Raw genomic sequence first — 19,259 nt, 5'->3', positions numbered from 1 at the left:
AGGAGTTGAAATTTTGTCTCTAAGTGGAACAGAGCCCATTCTACAGCAATTTCCCTGACATGGAGTCAGATTTCAGAAATTTTGGCCACTGTTCTGGAGTCAGTTAAAAGGGCACTGTTATTGCTATGACTATACGGACACTGCTTACGTCTTCCCCTGGATGCCTTTACGTGATGACGATTTCAATGGGGTCGATTGCGCGTTCACAGGCCCTATAAATAAAAAAACCCTGTAGGTAGGAGCTCCTTTGCAGCTGCGTAATGCGCGTGGAGGACATCGACCTGCTATTTTTCCAAGCGTTAGTTTAGCCTGTTATATTTTTCCGGTCATGTTTTTACTCGTTATAGGAGTTAAAAACATCATAAGGTAGTTAATTTAAAGCGTTTTATAGCAATTTATATCCGTTTAGTGCGATTTTGGGACATTTATTTCTTTAACGCTGTGAATAGCTGGGCACGCTTTCAGTTCATCCCGAACGCAGTTGGCATTTCCACATGGCAAGAGGACAGCTTTCCACCAAAAGACGATTACTCCCATGAAAGGATCCTTTGCCCAAGATACTGATGGAAGAACAGCTCAAAGTAGGACATTTTTATTATGATAAATCGTGTTTCTGTCGAAAAATTTTAGTGGCTTAGGACGCCATGTTTTTTGACGTAGCTTCGCTTGGCGCAAACTGTATTGAAAAGTAAGGATAAATTAAAAAATGTAATTCCGCAATTGTATTAAGAATTAAATTGTCTATCAATCCCTGTCCACCCTATATTTTTTAGTCACGTTTATGAGTATTTATGTATAAGAGTAGATCACTGTCTAAGTGGCGCAAGGACATTTTCTGACCAGCTGAGCTACATTTCACATTGTCTAACCATGATTTTGGTGGCTAAATATAAACATTTTCGATCAAACTCTATATGGATTGTGTAATATGATGTTACAGGAGTGTCATCTGAAGAATTCTGAGAAGGTTAGTGAAAAAATGAATATATTTTTGGCGATGTTGACGTTATCGCCCACTTTGGCTAGAATCAATGCTGGGCTGCTATGTGCTATGTGCTATGCTAATATAACGATTTATTGTGTTTTCGCTGTAAGACACTTAGAAAATCTGAAATATTGTCTGTATTCACAGGATCTGTGTCTTTCGATTCGTGTATGCTGTGTATTTTTACGAAATGTTTGATGATTAGTAAGTAGGTAAACACGTTGCTCTAAGTAGTTTTTCTATTCCATTTGTGACGGTGGGTGCAATTGTAACCTATGCCATCTACCTGAAATATGCACTTTTTTCTAACAAAACCTATCCCATACCATAAATATGTTATCAGACTGTCATCTAATGAGTTTTTTTCTTGGTTAGGGGCTATAAATATCTTAGTTTAGCCGAATTGGTGATAGCTACTGGTGTTGGTGGACAAATAAAAGATGGTGGATTATGCTAATGTGTTTTTAGGTAATAGATGTACATCTTTACATATTGTGTCTTCCCTGTAAAACATTTTAAAAATCGGACATGTTGACTGGATTCACAAGATCTGTGTCTTTCATTAGCTGTATTGGACTTTAATGTGTGAAAGTTAAATATTTTAAAAAAATATTTTTTTTGAATTTCGCGGCACTGGTTTTTCAGTGGGGGTGGGGGGGGGGGTGCCGCGAGCGGCACACTCATCCTAGACAGGTTAAGTAGTTATTTTTCCCACCTGTGTTTGTGGGATCTTGTTTATGTGTAGTTGCCTGTGAGGGCACTCCATTGTCTTCACGTTTCGTTCATTCTTTATTGTTTCTGTGTGTTTTCAGTTAATAAATATGTGAAAACCATATCACGCTGCACCTTGGTCCGATAATTCTTACGACGAACGTGACAGTACCGGTGCTCGACCAGTCGGCGAAAGCCAACATCACCCACGACAGAGAATGATTGATTATCAAGGGCAATTAATTAAATTATCTTGGCTTTAATGGATTTCGCCTTTGAGTTGTTTCGCTGAAATTTTGTTACTCTTTCAAATGACTGCTCGATTTGTTGACTGCTCGATCCACACAGCAGACATTGTGGGCTAGTTTAGGAATGCTATGTTGCACTTATAGCGCAACATTTTATGTGGCGTCATTACGTTATGTACCTACGTTATATAGGTATTGTCACGTTCCTGATCTGTTTTCCTTTGTTATGTATTTTGTTTTAGTTGGTCAGGGCGTGAGTTGGGTGGGTTGGTCTAGGTTTGTTTTTCTATGTTGGGATTTTTGTGTTTGGCCTGGTATGATTCTCAATCAGAGACAGGTGTGTATCGTTTGTCCCTGATTGAGAGTCATACTAAGGCAGCCAGGGTTTCACTGGTGTTTTGTGGGTGTTTGTTTCCTGTGACAGTGTTTGGGCCACACAGGACTGTTTTCAGGTTAGTCACGTTTGTAGAGTTTGGTAATTTGTAGTGTTTGTTGTTTGTTCATTAAAACATGAATACCTACTACTCCGCATCTTGGTCCGATCCATGCTCCTCCTCGTCTGAGGAGGAGAACGACTACGACAGCCTTAACAGAAACACCCACCAAAACAGGATCAAGCGGAGTGGAGAAGGAAGGCAGGAACAACAACAATGGGGAAAAGAGGAATGGACTTGGGAGGAGATCCTAGACGGTAAAGGACCCTGGGCCGAGCCAGTGGAGTGTCGCCGCCCCAAAGCGGAGCTGGAGGCAGCGAAAGCGGAGAGGAGGTTGTATGAGGCTAAAGCAAGGCAGAGCGGCTGGAAGCCCGAGAGGCTCACCCAAAAATTTCTTGGGGGGGGGGGGGGGGCTAAAGGGGAGTGTGGCGAAGCCGGGTTGGTTACCTGAGTCAACTCCCCGGACTTACCGTGGAGTGAGAGGGCGTCGTACTGGTCAGACGCCCTGTTATGCGGTAAAGCGCACGGTGTCCCCAGTACGCGTGCTTAGCCCAGTGCGGGCTATTCCACCTTGCCGCACTGGGAGGGCTAGGTTGGGCATCGAGCCGGATGTCATGAAGCCGGCCCAACGTATCTGGCCTCCAGTACGTCTCCTCGGGCCGGCGTACATGGCACCAGCCTTACAGGTGGTGTCCCCGGTTCGCCTGCATAGCCCAGTGCGGGCTATTCCACCTCGCCGCACTGGCAGGGCTACGGGGACCATTCAACCTGGTAGGGTTGGGGAGGCTCGGTGCTCAAGAGCACGTGTCCTCCTTCACGGTCCGGTATATCCGGCGCCACCTTCCCACCCCAGCTCAGTACCACCAGTGCCTACTCCATGCACCAGGCTTCCAGTGCGTTTCCAGAGCCCTGTTCCTCCTCCACGCACTCTCCCTGTGGTGCATGTCTCCAGCCCAGTGCCTCCAGTTCCGGCACCACGCACCAGGCCTACTGTGCGCCTCAGCAGGTCAGAGTCGGCCGTCTGCCCAACGCCGCCTGCGCTGCTTGCCTGCTCAGCGCTGCCCGAACTGTCTGCCTTCCCAGCGTGGTCTGAACTGCCTGCCTGCCCAGCGTGGTCTGAACTGTCTGCCTGCCCAGCGCTGCCCGTCTGTCCCGAGCCTTCAGAGCCGTCCAGCCAGGACCTGCCAGAGCCGTCCAGCCAGGACCTGCCAGAGTCCCTCGGCCAGGACCTGCCAGGGTCCCTCGGCCAGGACCTGCCAGGGTCCCTCGGCCAGGACCTGCCAGGGTCCCTCGGCCAGGACCTGCCAGGGTCCCTCGGCCAGGACCTGCCAGGGTCCCTCGGCCCGGACCTGCCAGAGCCGTCCAGCCAGGATCTGCCAGAGCCGTCCAGCCAGGACCTGCCAGAGTCCCTCAGCTCAGCCAGGACCTGCCAGAGTCCCTCAGCTCAGCCAGGACCTGCCAGAGTCCCTCAGCCAGGACCTGCCAGAGTCCCTCAGCCCGGACCTGCCAGAGTCCCTCAGCCCGGACCTGCCAGAGTCCCTCAGCCCGGACCTGCCAGAGTCCCTCAGCCCGGACCTGCCAGAGTCCCTCAGCTCAGCCCGGACCTGCCAGAGTCCCTCAGCCAGGACCTGCCAGAGTCCCTCAGCCCGGACCTGCCAGAGTCCCTCAGCCCGGACCTGCCAGAGTCCCTCAGCCCGGACCTGCCAGAGTCCCTCAGCCCGGACCTGCCAGAGTCCCTCAGCTCAGCCCGGACCTGCCAGAGTCCCTCAGCTCAGCCATGATCTGCCAGAGTCCCTCAGCTCAGCCAGGACCTGCCAGAGTCCCTCAGCTCAGCCAGGACCTGCCAGAGTCCCTCAGCTCAGCCAGGACCTGCCAGAGTCCCTCAGCTCAGCCAGGACCTGCCAGAGTCCCTCAGCTCAGCCAGGACCTGCCAGAGTCCCTCAGCTCAGCCAGGACCTGCCAGAGTCCCTCAGCTCAGCCAGGACCTGCCAGAGTCCCTCAGCTCAGCCAGGACCTGCCAGAGTCCCTCAGCTCAGCCAGGACCTGCCAGAGTCCCTCAGCTCAGCCAGGACCTGCCAGAGTCCCTCAGCTCAGCCAGGACCTGCCAGAGTCCCTCAGCTCAGCCAGGACCTGCCAGAGTCCCTCAGCTCAGCCAGGACCTGCCAGAGTCCCTCAGCTCAGCCAGGACCTGCCAGAGTCCCTCAGCTCAGCCAGGACCTGCCAGAGTCCCTCAGCTCAGCCAGGACCTGCCAGAGTCCCTCAGCTCAGCCAGGACCTGCCAGAGTCCCTCAGCTCAGCCAGGACCTGCCAGAGTCCCTCAGCTCAGCCAGGACCTGCCAGAGTCCCTCAGCTCAGCCAGGACCTGCCAGAGTCCCTCAGCTCAGCCAGGACCTGCCAGAGTCCCTCAGCTCAGCCAGGACCTGCCAGAGTCCCTCAGCTCAGCCAGGACCTGCCAGAGTCCCTCAGCCCGGACCTGCCAGAGTCCCTCAGCCCGGACCTGCCAGAGTCCCTCAGCCCGGACCTGCCAGAGTCCCTCAGCCCGGACCTGCCAGAGTCCCTCAGCCCGGACCTGCCAGAGTCCCTCAGCCCGGACCTGCCAGAGTCCCTCAGCCCGGAGCTGCCCCTTATCCCGGTGCTGCCCCTTATCCCGATGCTGCCCCTTCATTTAGGTGGGTTTAGTTGGAGGGTGGTCATTGGGAGGGGATACGGAAGCGGGGAGTGACTATGGTGGGGTGGGGACCTCGCCCAGCGCCAGAGCCGCCACCGTGGACAGACGCCCACCCAGACCCTCCCCTAGACTTTGTGCTGGTGCGCCCGGAGTTCACACCTTAAGGGGGGGGTTCTGTCACGTTCCTGACCTGTTTTCCTTTGTTATGTATTTTGTTTTAGTTGGTCAGGGCGTGAGTTGGGTGGGTTGGTCTAGGTTTGTTTTTCTATGTTGGGATTTTTGTGTTTGGCCTGGTATGATTCTCAATCAGAGACAGGTGTGTATCGTTTGTCCCTGATTGAGAGTCATACTAAGGCAGCCAGGGTTTCGCTGGTGTTTTGTGGGTGTTTGTTTCCTGTGACAGTGTTTGGGCCACACAGGACTGTTTTCAGGTTAGTCACGTTTGTAGAGTTTGGTAATTTGTAGTGTTTGTTGTTTGTTCATTAAAACATGAATACCTACTACTCCGCATCTTGGTCCGATCCATGCTCCTCCTCGTCTGAGGAGGAGAATGACTACGACAGCCTTAACAGGTATGCACGTCAGCTTTGACATAAGTTTTGCACATCGGGGCGTTAAACTAGACATCGGGCCGATACTGATGTTGGCATTTTTAGCTAATATCGTCCGATTCCGATATGTTCACCGATGTATCGTGCATTCTTAATCTAAACCACTGTGAAATATCTTTCCCATAACCAAATATATTGTATTTTCAGCTGTTTGGCGCAAAAACTAAACTTAAGACCGGGAAGCATAGAAATAGTGCACGCAGAACAGATCTACAGCTTCTTAGACTTGTTTTCAATAACTTACATTTCTAAGTGAATTTGGTCAGGTTGCAGAAAAAGTTACATATTGCAGCTTTAATATGGACAATTTTGTGTATTTTAGGGGGTCTTCTCCACACTTTAGGACTCATTAAAAGCTTCAGCTGCAACCTTTGTGTTTTTGCAAAATATATTTAGCTATTGTCTCATTTCCCATGAAGGGTTATAGTACAGGCACAATAGCCAGTGAGCGTCACGTTGAGTGTACTGTGAAACGCTGAGGGGCGGCTGGCGTTAGTTATCCTGCAAACGAGACCTCGCCGCGTGTGTCCGGCCGACACTCCCCCAGCAGCCTGGCACCTCGACAGCTGCCATTCCAACTTCACAGCGTGCCACATCGAACCCCTCCAGGGAGGCAGGCAGGGAGGGAGGGAAGCAGGGTGGGAGGCAGGCAGAGAGGGAGGCAGGCAGAGAGGGAGGTAAGAAGGGTGGGAGGCAAGTAGGCTGGGAGCGAGGAGTGCAGGCAGAGAGGGAGGCAGGCTGGCAGCGGGCCTTGATGCTGCTGTGCAGTTGAGGACTTCTCTCCTCTTTTATCCTTCCTCTCTTCTCCTCCCGAGAGGCATGTTCATACAGTACAGTATTCCTCCTATTCTCTCTCTTATTGTGTTTCATTTCTTCCTTATGACACAAAACATTCCCCGTGGAGTACAAAGCGCTCAGTAAGTTTGTGAGCAAGTGCGCATGTTTAACCTCGTTTTATTCTCTCTATTCAGATATTCGCTCACAAACGTATCAGGTCCTCTGAGAAGATAAGAAGACATTCATATATGGTGAAGGGAAGGTACATATGCACGAAGTGGAACGAGACAAGGACATTTCTAACAAAGAGAGTGACATTGGGAAGGTATGAGTTTTCAAGCACTATAGCCTATGGGCCTAGTTTCAATTCTCAAACAGCTAGCATTGTCCTCAGAATACTGGTTTACCTTGGAATATGTACAGCACATTCATATAATTCAGGGCCATCACATAATGTGGTTCCATACAGAGTTGATTCAAGACTGAAGGCTCCATGCCAGCAACTCCATTATGTTCCAAGGTATAAAATATCCGCAATTTAGATAAGAAACCATGACAATCACTGAAACACAGGGGCTGTCAATAAAAATCCACTCCACCTCTTCACTCTCTGTTTAACATATTGTATTGGCCTACTAATAAATGACAAATAGGAAAGGACGGCACTAGACCCCGAATGAACTCCTCATCAAAATGATGTACCCAGGCCATGCAATATAGCTGTCAATAGAAAGCGCCATCAGCCACAAGGTATGACACATAAAAATGTATATTCCAGATTATTATTTTTTTTTTTAAATGTCAATTTAAAAAAAACTTTTGTCACGGAGGTGTCTGCAATGACCCCACCCCCTTTATTCATTCCCCTTCACTCACACACAACACACTCACTCTCCACACGCATGCTGTTTCCCGGTACCCCTTCCCACTCTCCCTCCTCCCATTCGCTCAGTGCGTAATTCAATCATCCCAAGGAGATGGATATCAGTCCCCTAGGAGCGCTTACTCTCTTCATTTCCTAAAGCGCTTGATCAGATTTATTGATTGTCCCCCTCCTGTCTCACTCCTCCCTCCCCAAGCTGGGTGTTTTGCGGGCAGGAATCAATTTAGCATTTATATTCTTATGAAATGCCTCCCGCCTCAGTCCCCTGACTCCATAAAATGACAAATGGGAATACATGAGAGAGGCTGAGGAGAAGAAAAGGACAAAAAAAGAGACAAAACAACACAGAGAGAGAAGAGAAGACTCAGACGAGACACGGAGCAGTGAGGCAGTACAGAGATGCAGGCAGAGGATGAAGTAGAAGTTGTAATGAAATGAACAGGAGTCTCTCTGGGTCTGGAGGTCCGGATAGGCTGCAGTCTCAGGCCGTCTGGCTGGTGGGCTGCTGTTGGGGCCGAGGGGCTAACCTACTGACTGAGGAGACAGAGACAGACAGACCTCCGCTCATCTCATCCATTATTACTGAGAGCCGAGCGGCTGCCATGTCTTCTGATTGCAGGGCCCCTCAGGGCTCTATGCTGACATTTTTTACCAGGAGGAGCACATGTGCTCCTAAGTTGAAACAGGTGAAATGGTCAAATGTTGCTGACGTTTTTCTCAATACATTGCAGTCAATGGGAAAAGAAGAGTGTCACAGGGTTGATGTTTTTCTCAATACATTGCAGTCAATGGGAAAAGAAGAGTGTCACAGGGTTGATGTTTTTCTCAATACATTGCAGTCAATGGGAAAAGAAGAGTGTCACAGTTTTGATGCGTAGGTCAATACATAGCAGTCAAAGGGACAAGCATCAACCAAATCAAATCAAATGTATTTACAAAGCCCTTCTTACATCAAAGTGCTGTACAGAAACTCAGCCTTAAACCCCAAACAGCAAGCAATGCAGGTGTAGAAGCACGGTGGCTAGGAAAAACTGTACTAACCTGTCACACACTGAAGACCTATAGGTTCACCACTGTACTAACCTGTCACACACTGAAGACCTATAGGTTCACCACTGTACTAACCTGTCACACACTGAAGGCCTATAGGTTCACCACTGTACTAACCTGTTTCACACTGAAGACCTATAGGTTCACCACTGTACTAACCTGTCACACACTGAAGACCTATAGGTTCACCACTGTACTAACCTGTCACACACTGAAGACCTATAGGTTCACCACTGTACTAACCTGTCACACACTGAAGACCTATAGGTTCACCACTGTACTAACCTGTCACACACTGGAGGCCTATAGGTTCACCACTGTACTAACCTGTCACACACTGAAGACCTATAGGTTCACCACTGTACTAACCTGTCACACACTGAAGACCTATAGGGTCACCACTGTACTAACCTGTCACACACTGAAGACCTATAGGTTCACCACTGTACTAACCTGTCACACACTGGAGGCCTATAGGTTCACCACTGTACTAACCTGTCACACACTGAAGACCTATAGGTTCACCACTGTACTAACCTGTCACACACTGAAGACCTATAGGGTCACCACTGTACTAACCTGTCACACACTGAAGACCTATAGGTTCACCACTGTACTAACCTGTTTCACACTGAAGGCCTATAGTTTCACCACTGTACTAACCTGTCACACACTGAAGACCTATAGGTTCACCACTGTACTAACCTGTCACACACTGAAGACCTATAGGGTCACCACTGTACTAACCTGTCACACACTGAAGACCTATAGGTTCACCACTGTACTAACCTGTCACACACTGAAGACCTATGGGTTCACCACTGTACTAACCTGTCACACACTGAAGACCTATAGGTTCACCACTGTACTAACCTGTCACACACTGAAGGCCTATAGGTTCACCACTGTACTAACCTGTCACACACTGAAGACCTATGGGTTCACCACTGTACTAACCTGTGTCACACTGAAGACCTATAGGTTCACCACTGTACTAACCTGTCACACACTGAAGACCTATAGGTTCACCACTGTACTAACCTGTCACATACTGAAGGCCTATAGGTTCACCACTGTACTACCCTGTCACACACTGAAGGCCTATAGGTTCAACACTGTACGAACCTGTCACACACTGAAGACCTATAGGTTCACCACTGTACTAACCTGTCACACACTGAAGGCCTATAGGTTCAACACTGTACGAATCTGTCACACACTGAAGGCCTATAGGTTCACCACTGTACTAACCTGTCACACACTGAAGGCCTATAGGTTCACCACTGTACTAACCTGTCACACACTGAAGACCTATAGGTTCACCACTGTACTAACCTGTCACACACTGAAGACCTATAGGTTCACCACTGTACTAACCTGTCACACACTGAAGGCCTATAGGTTCACCACTGTACTAACCTGTCACACACTGAAGACCTATAGGTTCAACACTGTACTAACCTGTCACACACTGAAGGCCTATAGGTTCACCACTGTACTAACCTGTCACACACTGAAGGCCTATAGGTTCACCACTGCGCAAACATGTCTATAATAGATATAAAAGGCTGTTCTGATACTGTATTCATGTTTCAAGAAAGAAGTGTATATATTTGACCTGGCGAAGCAGTTTTATGCGCTGACTGAATGGAAACTGATAATTCAGAGTTTTTTACTCCGGGAAGACATATCTGAGTCCTCACTGTCCGAGACCAAGTCAAGACCGAATTCAAATGTATCCGACACCTAGACAAGACCAAGACACTCAACATGTGGTCTCGAGACCGGTCTCGAGTACTACAACACTGGTAAATAGCCAAGGATCACAAGAACAAAGTCACACTTTAGTGGAGTTTAGCGTAAATTCTTCTAACTTCTATGCCTGTGCGTTCTAAAAATGTTTCAGCACTTCACTCTGCACTTGGCTTTCTGTAGTCCCGTGCTTAGAGCAGGGATGGGAAACTTTGATGGGGGCCACAAAAAAATCGGAATTCATTATGAGGGGCCACAATGGCTAGCGGGTCTACGTACCCACAGCCATACCCACACATGCAGTCAGAGCCGGCCCTAGCCTTTTGGGAGCCCCCCCATTTTGCGAGCAAAACATTTTAGCCGGTCCCCCTCTTGACAGCAGAGAGAAGAAATTGAAGAGTTAATTTCCTGCAATTCTAGACATTTTGCCATGGGGCGTAGAGAAAATGTTTCCATTTTGAAGCAGGTTTGCTGCAATTCTACACATTTTACGATGGGGTGGAGAGAAGATTTAGCAATTTAACTCATTTTACAATGGGGCAGAGAGAAAAAAGTGCAATTTTACAGCTAACCTCCTGCAATTCTACACATTTTGCCATATTTGCAATGTTTTATATGATATCTGAGTGAGAGTGACTAACAAAATCAATGGGGGCCCCACAGTCAATGGGGGCCCCATAATTACTATAAGTTTAGAAAGCTGGCAGCTAGACCAACTTACCAATCTAAAAAATGTTAGCTGACTTGGGCTAACTGAGTGAGGACTGTCAGTGACTGACATAACAAGAGAAAAACTGCTGATGCACAAACAACTGCATCTTGTGTATTCTACTATACTAACTCTCAATAGTAAATTGAGACCCCGACTGAGTTCCCAAAATGTTTTCATTAAAATGTTTTTGGAAACTGATCCGCGAGCCGCCAGTTGCCCAACCCTGGCTTAGAGTAACCGTTCCAGGCAGCCAGGCCTTTGGCTTCCAACCTCCAACGTCATGACAGGGGGCCAGACGCACGGGAGAGAGAGACTCCCACTATTCCTCTTATCTGTTGGCAGCACATGTTCCTCATACGTGTAAAGCTTTTACCTGCGTGAGCCACATTACAGCACTGGGCTTTTACAGCTGTAGTGGAAAGCCAGAGAGCCAAATTACCTACTCGGGAAACAACCTTGCCGCTTTCAATTTGCCCTTGACATTTAGATAGCATTCTCTCTTGTACCAAATACACTCACACACACACACAGGAAGAAAACGTGCACGGACAAACACAGGTGCGTGGATGCCATGTGCGCACACTCTCCACACACACACACACACACACACACACCGTCCCTCTCTTTTTCTCTCCTGCTCAAAACGAACACACGCCACCCAGCAGGATAACACAAATCCAAACACATGCTGATACAGTCTTCACTATTATCAAGAGGAGTTCAGGCAAATTGTACCATTAGAAAATAAAGTAATCCCTTTTCCATCCTCTGAAGAACAGACAGATCATGACTGGTGGGGAAAGCTGCTGTACTTCAGTTATGCTTTGTTTTGGAAAATGTAAAAAAAAGACAAAGGATCAGGCCAGTATTTTTCACCACTTTTCCCACTATTCAGTAATGTGATGATGAAGTAGGGATGGGCACGGTCAGAGCCATGTAGAGCGTTAGGCCAGGTTGTAGAACGGCCGCCATGTTAGCGCCCATAGATAAAGCTGTAACGATTGTCGTCGGGAGAAGGAGAGGAGGACCAAAGTGCAGCGTGGTACGTATCCATAATACTTTTAATAAAGATGAACACCCGAACAAAAACAACAAAACGACCAACGAACAGTTCTGAAAGGTGCAACAAACACTGAACAGAAAATAACTACCCACAAACACAGGTGGGAACAGGCTACCTAAGTATGTTTCTCAAACAACGATAGACAGCTGCCTCTGATTGAGAACCATACCAGGCCAAACACATAAAATACAAAACAAGGACAACATAGAACACCAGACATAGAATGCCCACCCAAACTCACGCCCTGACCAACCAAAATAGAGACATAAAAAGGATCTCTAAGGTCGGGGCGTGACAAAAACGTTATTCTTGAAATGTTTCTGATGTAACAGAGCAAAACAAGAGTAGCAAATTGAACAGATGTTTTTATTGATTAGCATTGGGGATAATGTGTATCCAAGTCTGTAATGTGTTGTAGTGTCAACAAATTGCATATCTGCTTTCACTGAACATCTTCATAGGTTTTGAAACTATCAGACAAAAACAGCACAATGCAGAAGCGTTAATTATCACTTAGCAACGGCTATGGAGGAAAAAGTGCCGCTCTCGGGAACGTTTAACCACATTGGCCTAACTCCATATATATATATATATATATATATATATATATATATATATATATATATATATATATATATATATATATACTGCTCAAAAAAATAAAGGGAACACTTAAACAACACAATGTAACTCCAAGTCAATCACACTTCTGTGAAATCAAACTGTCCACTTAGGAAGCAACACTGATTTGACAAGAAATTTCACATGCTGTTGTGCAAATGGAATAGACAAAAGGTGGAAATTATAGGCAATTAGTAAGACACCCCCAAAAAAGGAGTGATTCTGCAGGTGGTGACCACAGACCACTTCTCAGTTCCTATGCTTCCTGGCTGATGTTTTGGTCACTTTTGAATGCTGGCGGTGCTCTCACTTTAGTGGTTAGCATGAGACGGAGTCTACAACCCACACAAGTGGCTCAGGTAGTGCAGTTCATCCAGGATGGCACATCAATGCGAGCTGCGGCAAAAGGTTTGCTGTGTCTGTCAGCGTAGTGTCCAGAGCATGGAAGCGCTACCAGGAGATAGGCCAGTACATCAGGAGACGTGGAGGAGGCCGTAGGAGGGCAACAACCCAGCAGCAGGACCGCTACCTCCGCCTTTGTGCAAGGAGGTGCACTGCCAGCGCCCTGCAAAATGACCTCCAGCAGGCCACAAATGTGCATGTGTCTGCTCAAATGGTCAGAAACAGACTCCATGAGGGTGGTATGAGGGCCCGACGTGCACAGGTGGGGGTTGTGCTTACAGCCCAACACCGTGCAGGACGTTTGGCATTTGCCAGAGAACACCAAGATTGGCAAATTCGCCACTGGCGCCCTGTGCTCTTCACAGATGAAAGCAGGTTCACACTGAGCACATGACCACATGTGACAGACGTGACAGAGTCTGGACACGCCGTGGAGAACGTTTGGCTGCCTGCAACATCCTCCAGCATGACCGGTTTGGCGGTGGGTCAGTCATGGTGTGGGGTGGCATTTCTTTGTGGGGCCGCACAGCCCTCCATGTGCTCGCCAGAGGTAGCCTGACTGCCATTGGGTACCGAGATGAGATCCTCAGACCCCTTGTGAGACCATATGCTGACACATGCACATTTGTGGCCTGCTGGAGGTCATTTTGCAGGGCTCTGGCAGTGCACCTCCTTGCACTAAGGCGGAGGTACCGGTCCTGCTGCTGGGTTGTTGCCCTCCTACGGCCTCCTCCACGTCTCCTGATGTACTGGCCTGTCTCCTGGTAGCGCCTGCATGCTCTGGACACTACGCTGACAGACACAGCAAACCTTTTTGCCACAGTTCGCATTGATGTGCCATCCTGGATGAACTGCACTACCTGAGCCACTTGTGTGGGTTGTAGACTCCGTCTCATGCTACCACTAGAGTGAGAGCACCGCCAGCATTCAAAAGTGACCAAAACATCAGCCAGGAAGCATAGGAACTGAGAAGTGGTCTGTGGTCACCACCTGCAGAATCACTCCTGTTTTGGGGGGTGTCTTGCTAATTGCCTATAATTTCCACCTTTTGTCTATTCCATTTGCACAACAGCATGTGAAATTTATTGTCAATCAGTGTTGCTTCCTAAGTGGACAGTTTGATTTCACAGAAGTGTGATTGACTTGGAGTTACATTGTGTTGTTTAAGTGTTCCCTTTATTTTTTTGAGCAGTGTATATACATCTCATGGTAGTGTGGAGCTACAGTATTTTATACTTTTTCCCATTTTCCCATTCACGTCTTATAGCAACCCTATATTCTTGGCAGCCCTGGTGTGAAGGGGAGGAAAGGCAGAGCAGACTGTCATATGTCCCTAAATATATTGACGTGCAACTTGGAATTACAATTTAGGAGGACCAGTTTGGGAGCGATGTTGTTCAACTACATATCGTTGCACTGGTGCGTGCGCAAGTAATACATTGTATCAATTCGCTTGACCCTAGAGAACCACGAGTTCTTTCAGGTTTCGCACTGTATGTTCTGAAGGTTTGTATAATAATAAAGTCTATGGCCTATGGCTGTTAAATGTCCCTGGAGTAGCCTATAGGCCTATTATTTCCTTTCTTTTAGAAACAATACTAAACATACACATACAAACGACAACATCATACAAACATCAACTACACCCCCCCCCCCCCCCCCCCCCCCACTCCACCACTGCTTTGATCTCCCATCAGGTCTCAAATCAGACATTTAAATTGTGCGCACTTCATATGGATAGGCTGTGGTGGGATGGGAGGGTAGGAAAGGTATTTGTCTGACTGTTCCTATTTTTTGTTTCCTGCTGTATTTTATGTTTGTTTAGGCCTATGTGATGTGTGTGAAGTGCTAAGATTTCCTCTCGTAGGACAAGCGTGAATCTGAATCGTTTTCACTTTTCCATCATATGACTTGTCATAAATCAAATGCATTGATATAGTTTCCTTCAATCAATAAATTACAGTTTAATGCTGGCATTCTTTTCTCCTTCATGCCTTTCTGCGTTGGACTTGGCCTCATGTCTTCTGAAAGTACCATGATTAGATTCAGCTCTGATGAAGGCATAACTGCCGAAAGCGTCAGCCTGCCCGGACTCAAATAAAAAGATGAAATGAGGTAAGGTCTTTGTCTTTTTAAAAACATTTCGGAATGCCGCTGTTTCCCAATTTTCTTGAACTTGGGCTAATTATGTTCTGGCCCGCCAACTAGCTGCAAGTTCAGGGACAAATTGGCTCTTCATTCAAAGACTCAATCATGGACACACTTACTGACAGTTGTGGCTGCTTTGCATGATGTATTGTTGTCTCTACCTTCTTGCTCTTTGTGCTGTTGTCTGTGCCCAACAATGTTTGTACCCTCTTTTGTGTTGCAACCATGTTGTCATGTTGTGCCATGCTATGCTGTCGTCTTAGGTCTCTCTTTATGTAGTCGTGATGTGTGTTTTGTCCTACATTTTTTCTTTTTTTTTCCTTCTTTTTAAAAAATCCCAGCCCCCAAACCAGCAGGAGGCCTTTTGGTAGGCCATCATTGTAAATACGAATTTGTTCTTAACTGACTTGCCTAGTTAAATAAAGGTTAAATAAAAAATATAGTGCTAAACTTGAAGAACTTGTGTTTGCCTCTGTGAAGTTACATTAGATGTTGCTCACCAGCGAGCTCTGAAGAAGAAACGATGATACAATGTAGCATAACACCACTGCTCGCAAACTGCACAGATGTGAGATTTGTTTAAATAGAAGCACTAGTCCTCTTACATTTTTATTCCAGGTTGCATATCGGACGGTCTGCCCTCCCCATAACTGTCACGCCAAGCATAGGGTAGCTATACTGAAATGGGAAAATAATGTACCTGTGAAAAAACTATGAAATAGCTCCCCTATATAGTTCATGTATTACATTAATGGTGACCACAGACCTTCCGAAAATACAGTTCAATTGTGTTTAATGCTCCATGTATTCCACTTCAAATTTGGCTCCCAGTGTGGCAAGTTCGGGGGTATTGTGACGCATCTGACAGTTCCTTCTTTGTATCTTCCTAGACAAGCGGGAGTCGGTTTGGTCTCTCTCTCTCTCTCTCTCTCTCTCACACCTGCCCCTCCCCCATCCTTTTGCTAAAACAAACAGTGCGCAGCACATTGGCTCTCTCGAGTCACACGAGCCAGTCTCCATTGAATTGAACAAAAACAAAGGTTTTCTTTAAAACATGTATTTCGACAATCCGGATAATCCGAAAAAATACCATTGATATTATTTGGATGCTGAAACCATTTCCAATGCCCATCCGTATGACGGAGTAGAGTGGGAGAGGTGGGGGATTGTGAAAGACCTGAGAGACTGACTCCATAGAAGAGGAGGGAAGAGCCATGCGCTGCTGCTCCCTACCGCACAGACAGGGGGATGACTGGATGAGAGCAGAGACGAGAAAAGGGGAGGGGAGCAAGGGAGGCTTTCTACCCTAAGTGTGGTGCTGCAGGGGGGTGGTGACACACACAGGGGGGTGGTGACAAACACACATACTGAATAGGACACCTATACTGTATGTTACCACTGATATTTGTTTGATTGACTTATTGGAGAAAACATGCTGTTTGTGGCTATTTCACGGTCAATTTAAGAGGCATTCCATCATGAGGACATTTACCACTCTCCTGCTCCCTCTCTCGCGCACACGTAAATACACACACAGAGCCGGCAGGGACTGTGAACTCTTGACCTCAGGCACACACACTCCTCTACACACACAAACACAGTAAACACACACTCGGATCGTGCACTCAGGCCAAATTAAATCAACACAATTTAGTTTGTGTTTTCCTGCTATTTCCTGTTTTCTTTTTTCTTCCTATAGCCAACTCTCCAGCCAAGATTAGTCCAGAGCCCCAGCCGTGAACCTCTGCCCCAAGGGCTGCCCAGTGCAAAAACACAGTGGCCACTGCGCTCGCTCCAATCATCGACTAGGCCCCCACTTTCACTATCCCCTATCAAACCACTACACTGCCCGGCATCTACTCTATTTGAAGTGATTTTAAAAGTAGAAGATGAAAACACTGGGGGTGAATTCATCCGGAATTATGAAAAAAATCTACCAAAACGGATGCGTGGTGGATCGCATGCTAGTTCAGAACACAAACACATGCTTGACTAGGCTCCCTGCAGTATGCTATACACACATGAACAGTCATCCCTCCAAGATGTTTCACACAGTGGGGGAGTAATGAAGTAGTCTGACAGGGAGAATTAGGAGAATTCGTTACACGTGTGAAATCAATAACCATAACAGCTGCACAATTTTATACACCAATTCCCGTTTTGCTGAGAGCTTTTTCATAAGAGTGCAAAGCAAGCCATTATTGTGGTAAAAGTTCACCATCCACCACACAGTATTCATTTGAACACTGTACATTAATAATTCATGCAGATGCTTTCATAATGTTTTCACCAGGAGACAGGAAAGAGTGTGTCACCTCTCTTTGAAGGAGGAAGAAAAAGCCAATTTGCTTTGATTCATTTAGCCTTGCTTACGTTTCTAAATGTCATTAAGTGCGGTGGGTGGTGACGACTCCGACGCAGAAGATGTGGAATATCTCGCAGCGCTGTGAGGCTATAATAAACCAGCGTGGTTAATATAAGGAGGAGCAATCTCACTGCTGGGCTAACTGATGTGTCGAACGCTGCACAATTGAGTCTTTCTGACTGCAGCAGGTACAAATTCCGACATAGACGTAGAAAGACCGAGACAGGTCTGTCTGGACTATTGTCCTCACAGGCAATATCCGAGGACAAGCAGAACATTGATCTTGACCTACCGTGACATCATGTGTACATTGCAAACGTCCCATTGTGTTTCACAATGGATGATAACATCGCAGATGACACCGACACACATCACATATCATGTAGAGCATTGACAGCATAATAATACCAGTGTAGGACCAGTGTTTCCATCTAAACAACACTGTGTGGCCTCCTACATTAAGGTGGTGTGTGAGTACATGTGATCACCTACTGTAGGCCTATACGCTGCTGAGAGTTTAGGCTGAGAGTAAAAGTAGATCCCTCTAATGATGGACATAATGAATTGCATACAGTATTGTACACTATAGGAGTAATTCACCTCATTCACAAATGTCTACTGTAGCCTCCACGTATTTCACAATCTCAACAGACTGCTCTAGTGAATGCTTTGCAGTATCCTACCTTCCATGCGATGCGATTGCCAATGGTGTCATGCGCCAGAGCGATGGGGAAGTCTCCTCGCTCGTAGAACTTGCGGAACGCCGAGGGCTTGGCCGGCCTCTCCCGGAAGGCCCCTGCTGCCGGCGGTCCTACCACCTAGAGAGAGAGAAAAAGAGAGCAAGAGAGATAATCCTGTTTATAGAAACCAGAATTGACAGTTGTGTTTCTCAAATCCAGAATGGAATCATTGTAGTGGGGGCCTTTTTTTTTTCTTTTTTTTTTTTTTACATATAATTCTCTGAGACACTTCTGCCTTGCTCCCTCCACTCAGGGCTGGCTAAACACAGCCTGTCTGCCACGTAGCCCGAGGCTCTACCAGCGGCATTGTTATTACCATGTTACTGTTCCTGTATATTGGATATGTAGTGCCAGGCTGCGAATGAATTGGACTCCTGTCGTCATTGTTGTTGTTATTGTGGTGGATGTAACTCCATAGATCTGACTCAAAGTCAATGAATGCAAACACTGGGGAGCTAGCCTTAGATTACATCACTGACTAGCATAACAGCTGCAAACCACTTTGATGATGCAGCAGAGATAGGCCTGGTAGTTGAATCGTTTTTGGGGGTAGGGTCGTTTTTCATTCCAGCTCAAATTGAATCCGGTAATGAATGACAGAGTGGTCGTGCCAATCAGTCCCCGTGTTGAGTCCTCGTCCCTCGCCATCTGTGGGGCCCGACGACATGACTGGCAGATGTATCACTGTCATTAATCCTTAGATTACCGCCCATTGAGAAACAACGTCTCAGTGCTGGACTACAGTGTCGTGGGACTACAGTGTAACATGAATACAGTGCCAGACAGTGACAAGACTGCGGTTCCATTGAGAATCAACGTCGTGGGACTACAGTGTAATAGGACTACATTGCCATACAGTGACAAGACTGTGGTTCCTTAGAGATAGAGCCACACATCAAACGCTATACACAATACACATGAGAGAAACGTTCTTAGAGGTAGCATGCTGAGTGGTTAAAGTAGTAGCCTGAAGTAAGTTATGAGTGAGTTTAGAATATTAAAAGGCACCCTATGGTGTCCCGGTGGACCCACCGCATCTAATGCACAATGGGATTGCAGAGGCATAAAATAAATCTGTTTGGTGGCGTT

The 19,259-nt window shown here is 47.1% G+C and overlaps 1 protein-coding gene across 1 annotated transcript in view; it reads right to left on the bottom strand.

Moving 5' to 3' along the window:
• pacrg (PARK2 co-regulated) overlaps nucleotides 1-19,259 on the bottom strand; it is a 288,420-nt gene that overhangs the window by 233,162 nt on the left and 35,999 nt on the right. The window contains exon 2 of the mRNA XM_055864384.1: nucleotides 18,114-18,248. Coding sequence (XP_055720359.1) covers nucleotides 18,114-18,248 — 135 coding nt within the window. The remainder of the gene's footprint in view (nucleotides 1-18,113; nucleotides 18,249-19,259) is intronic.

The sequence above is a fragment of the Salvelinus fontinalis genome, chromosome 16 (assembly GCF_029448725.1).
Source record: "Salvelinus fontinalis isolate EN_2023a chromosome 16, ASM2944872v1, whole genome shotgun sequence".
In the NCBI taxonomy this organism is placed as follows: Eukaryota; Metazoa; Chordata; class Actinopteri; order Salmoniformes; family Salmonidae; genus Salvelinus; species Salvelinus fontinalis.
Note: the sequence above shows the minus strand (reverse complement) of the source record. Positions and strands in the feature narration are given on the sequence as shown.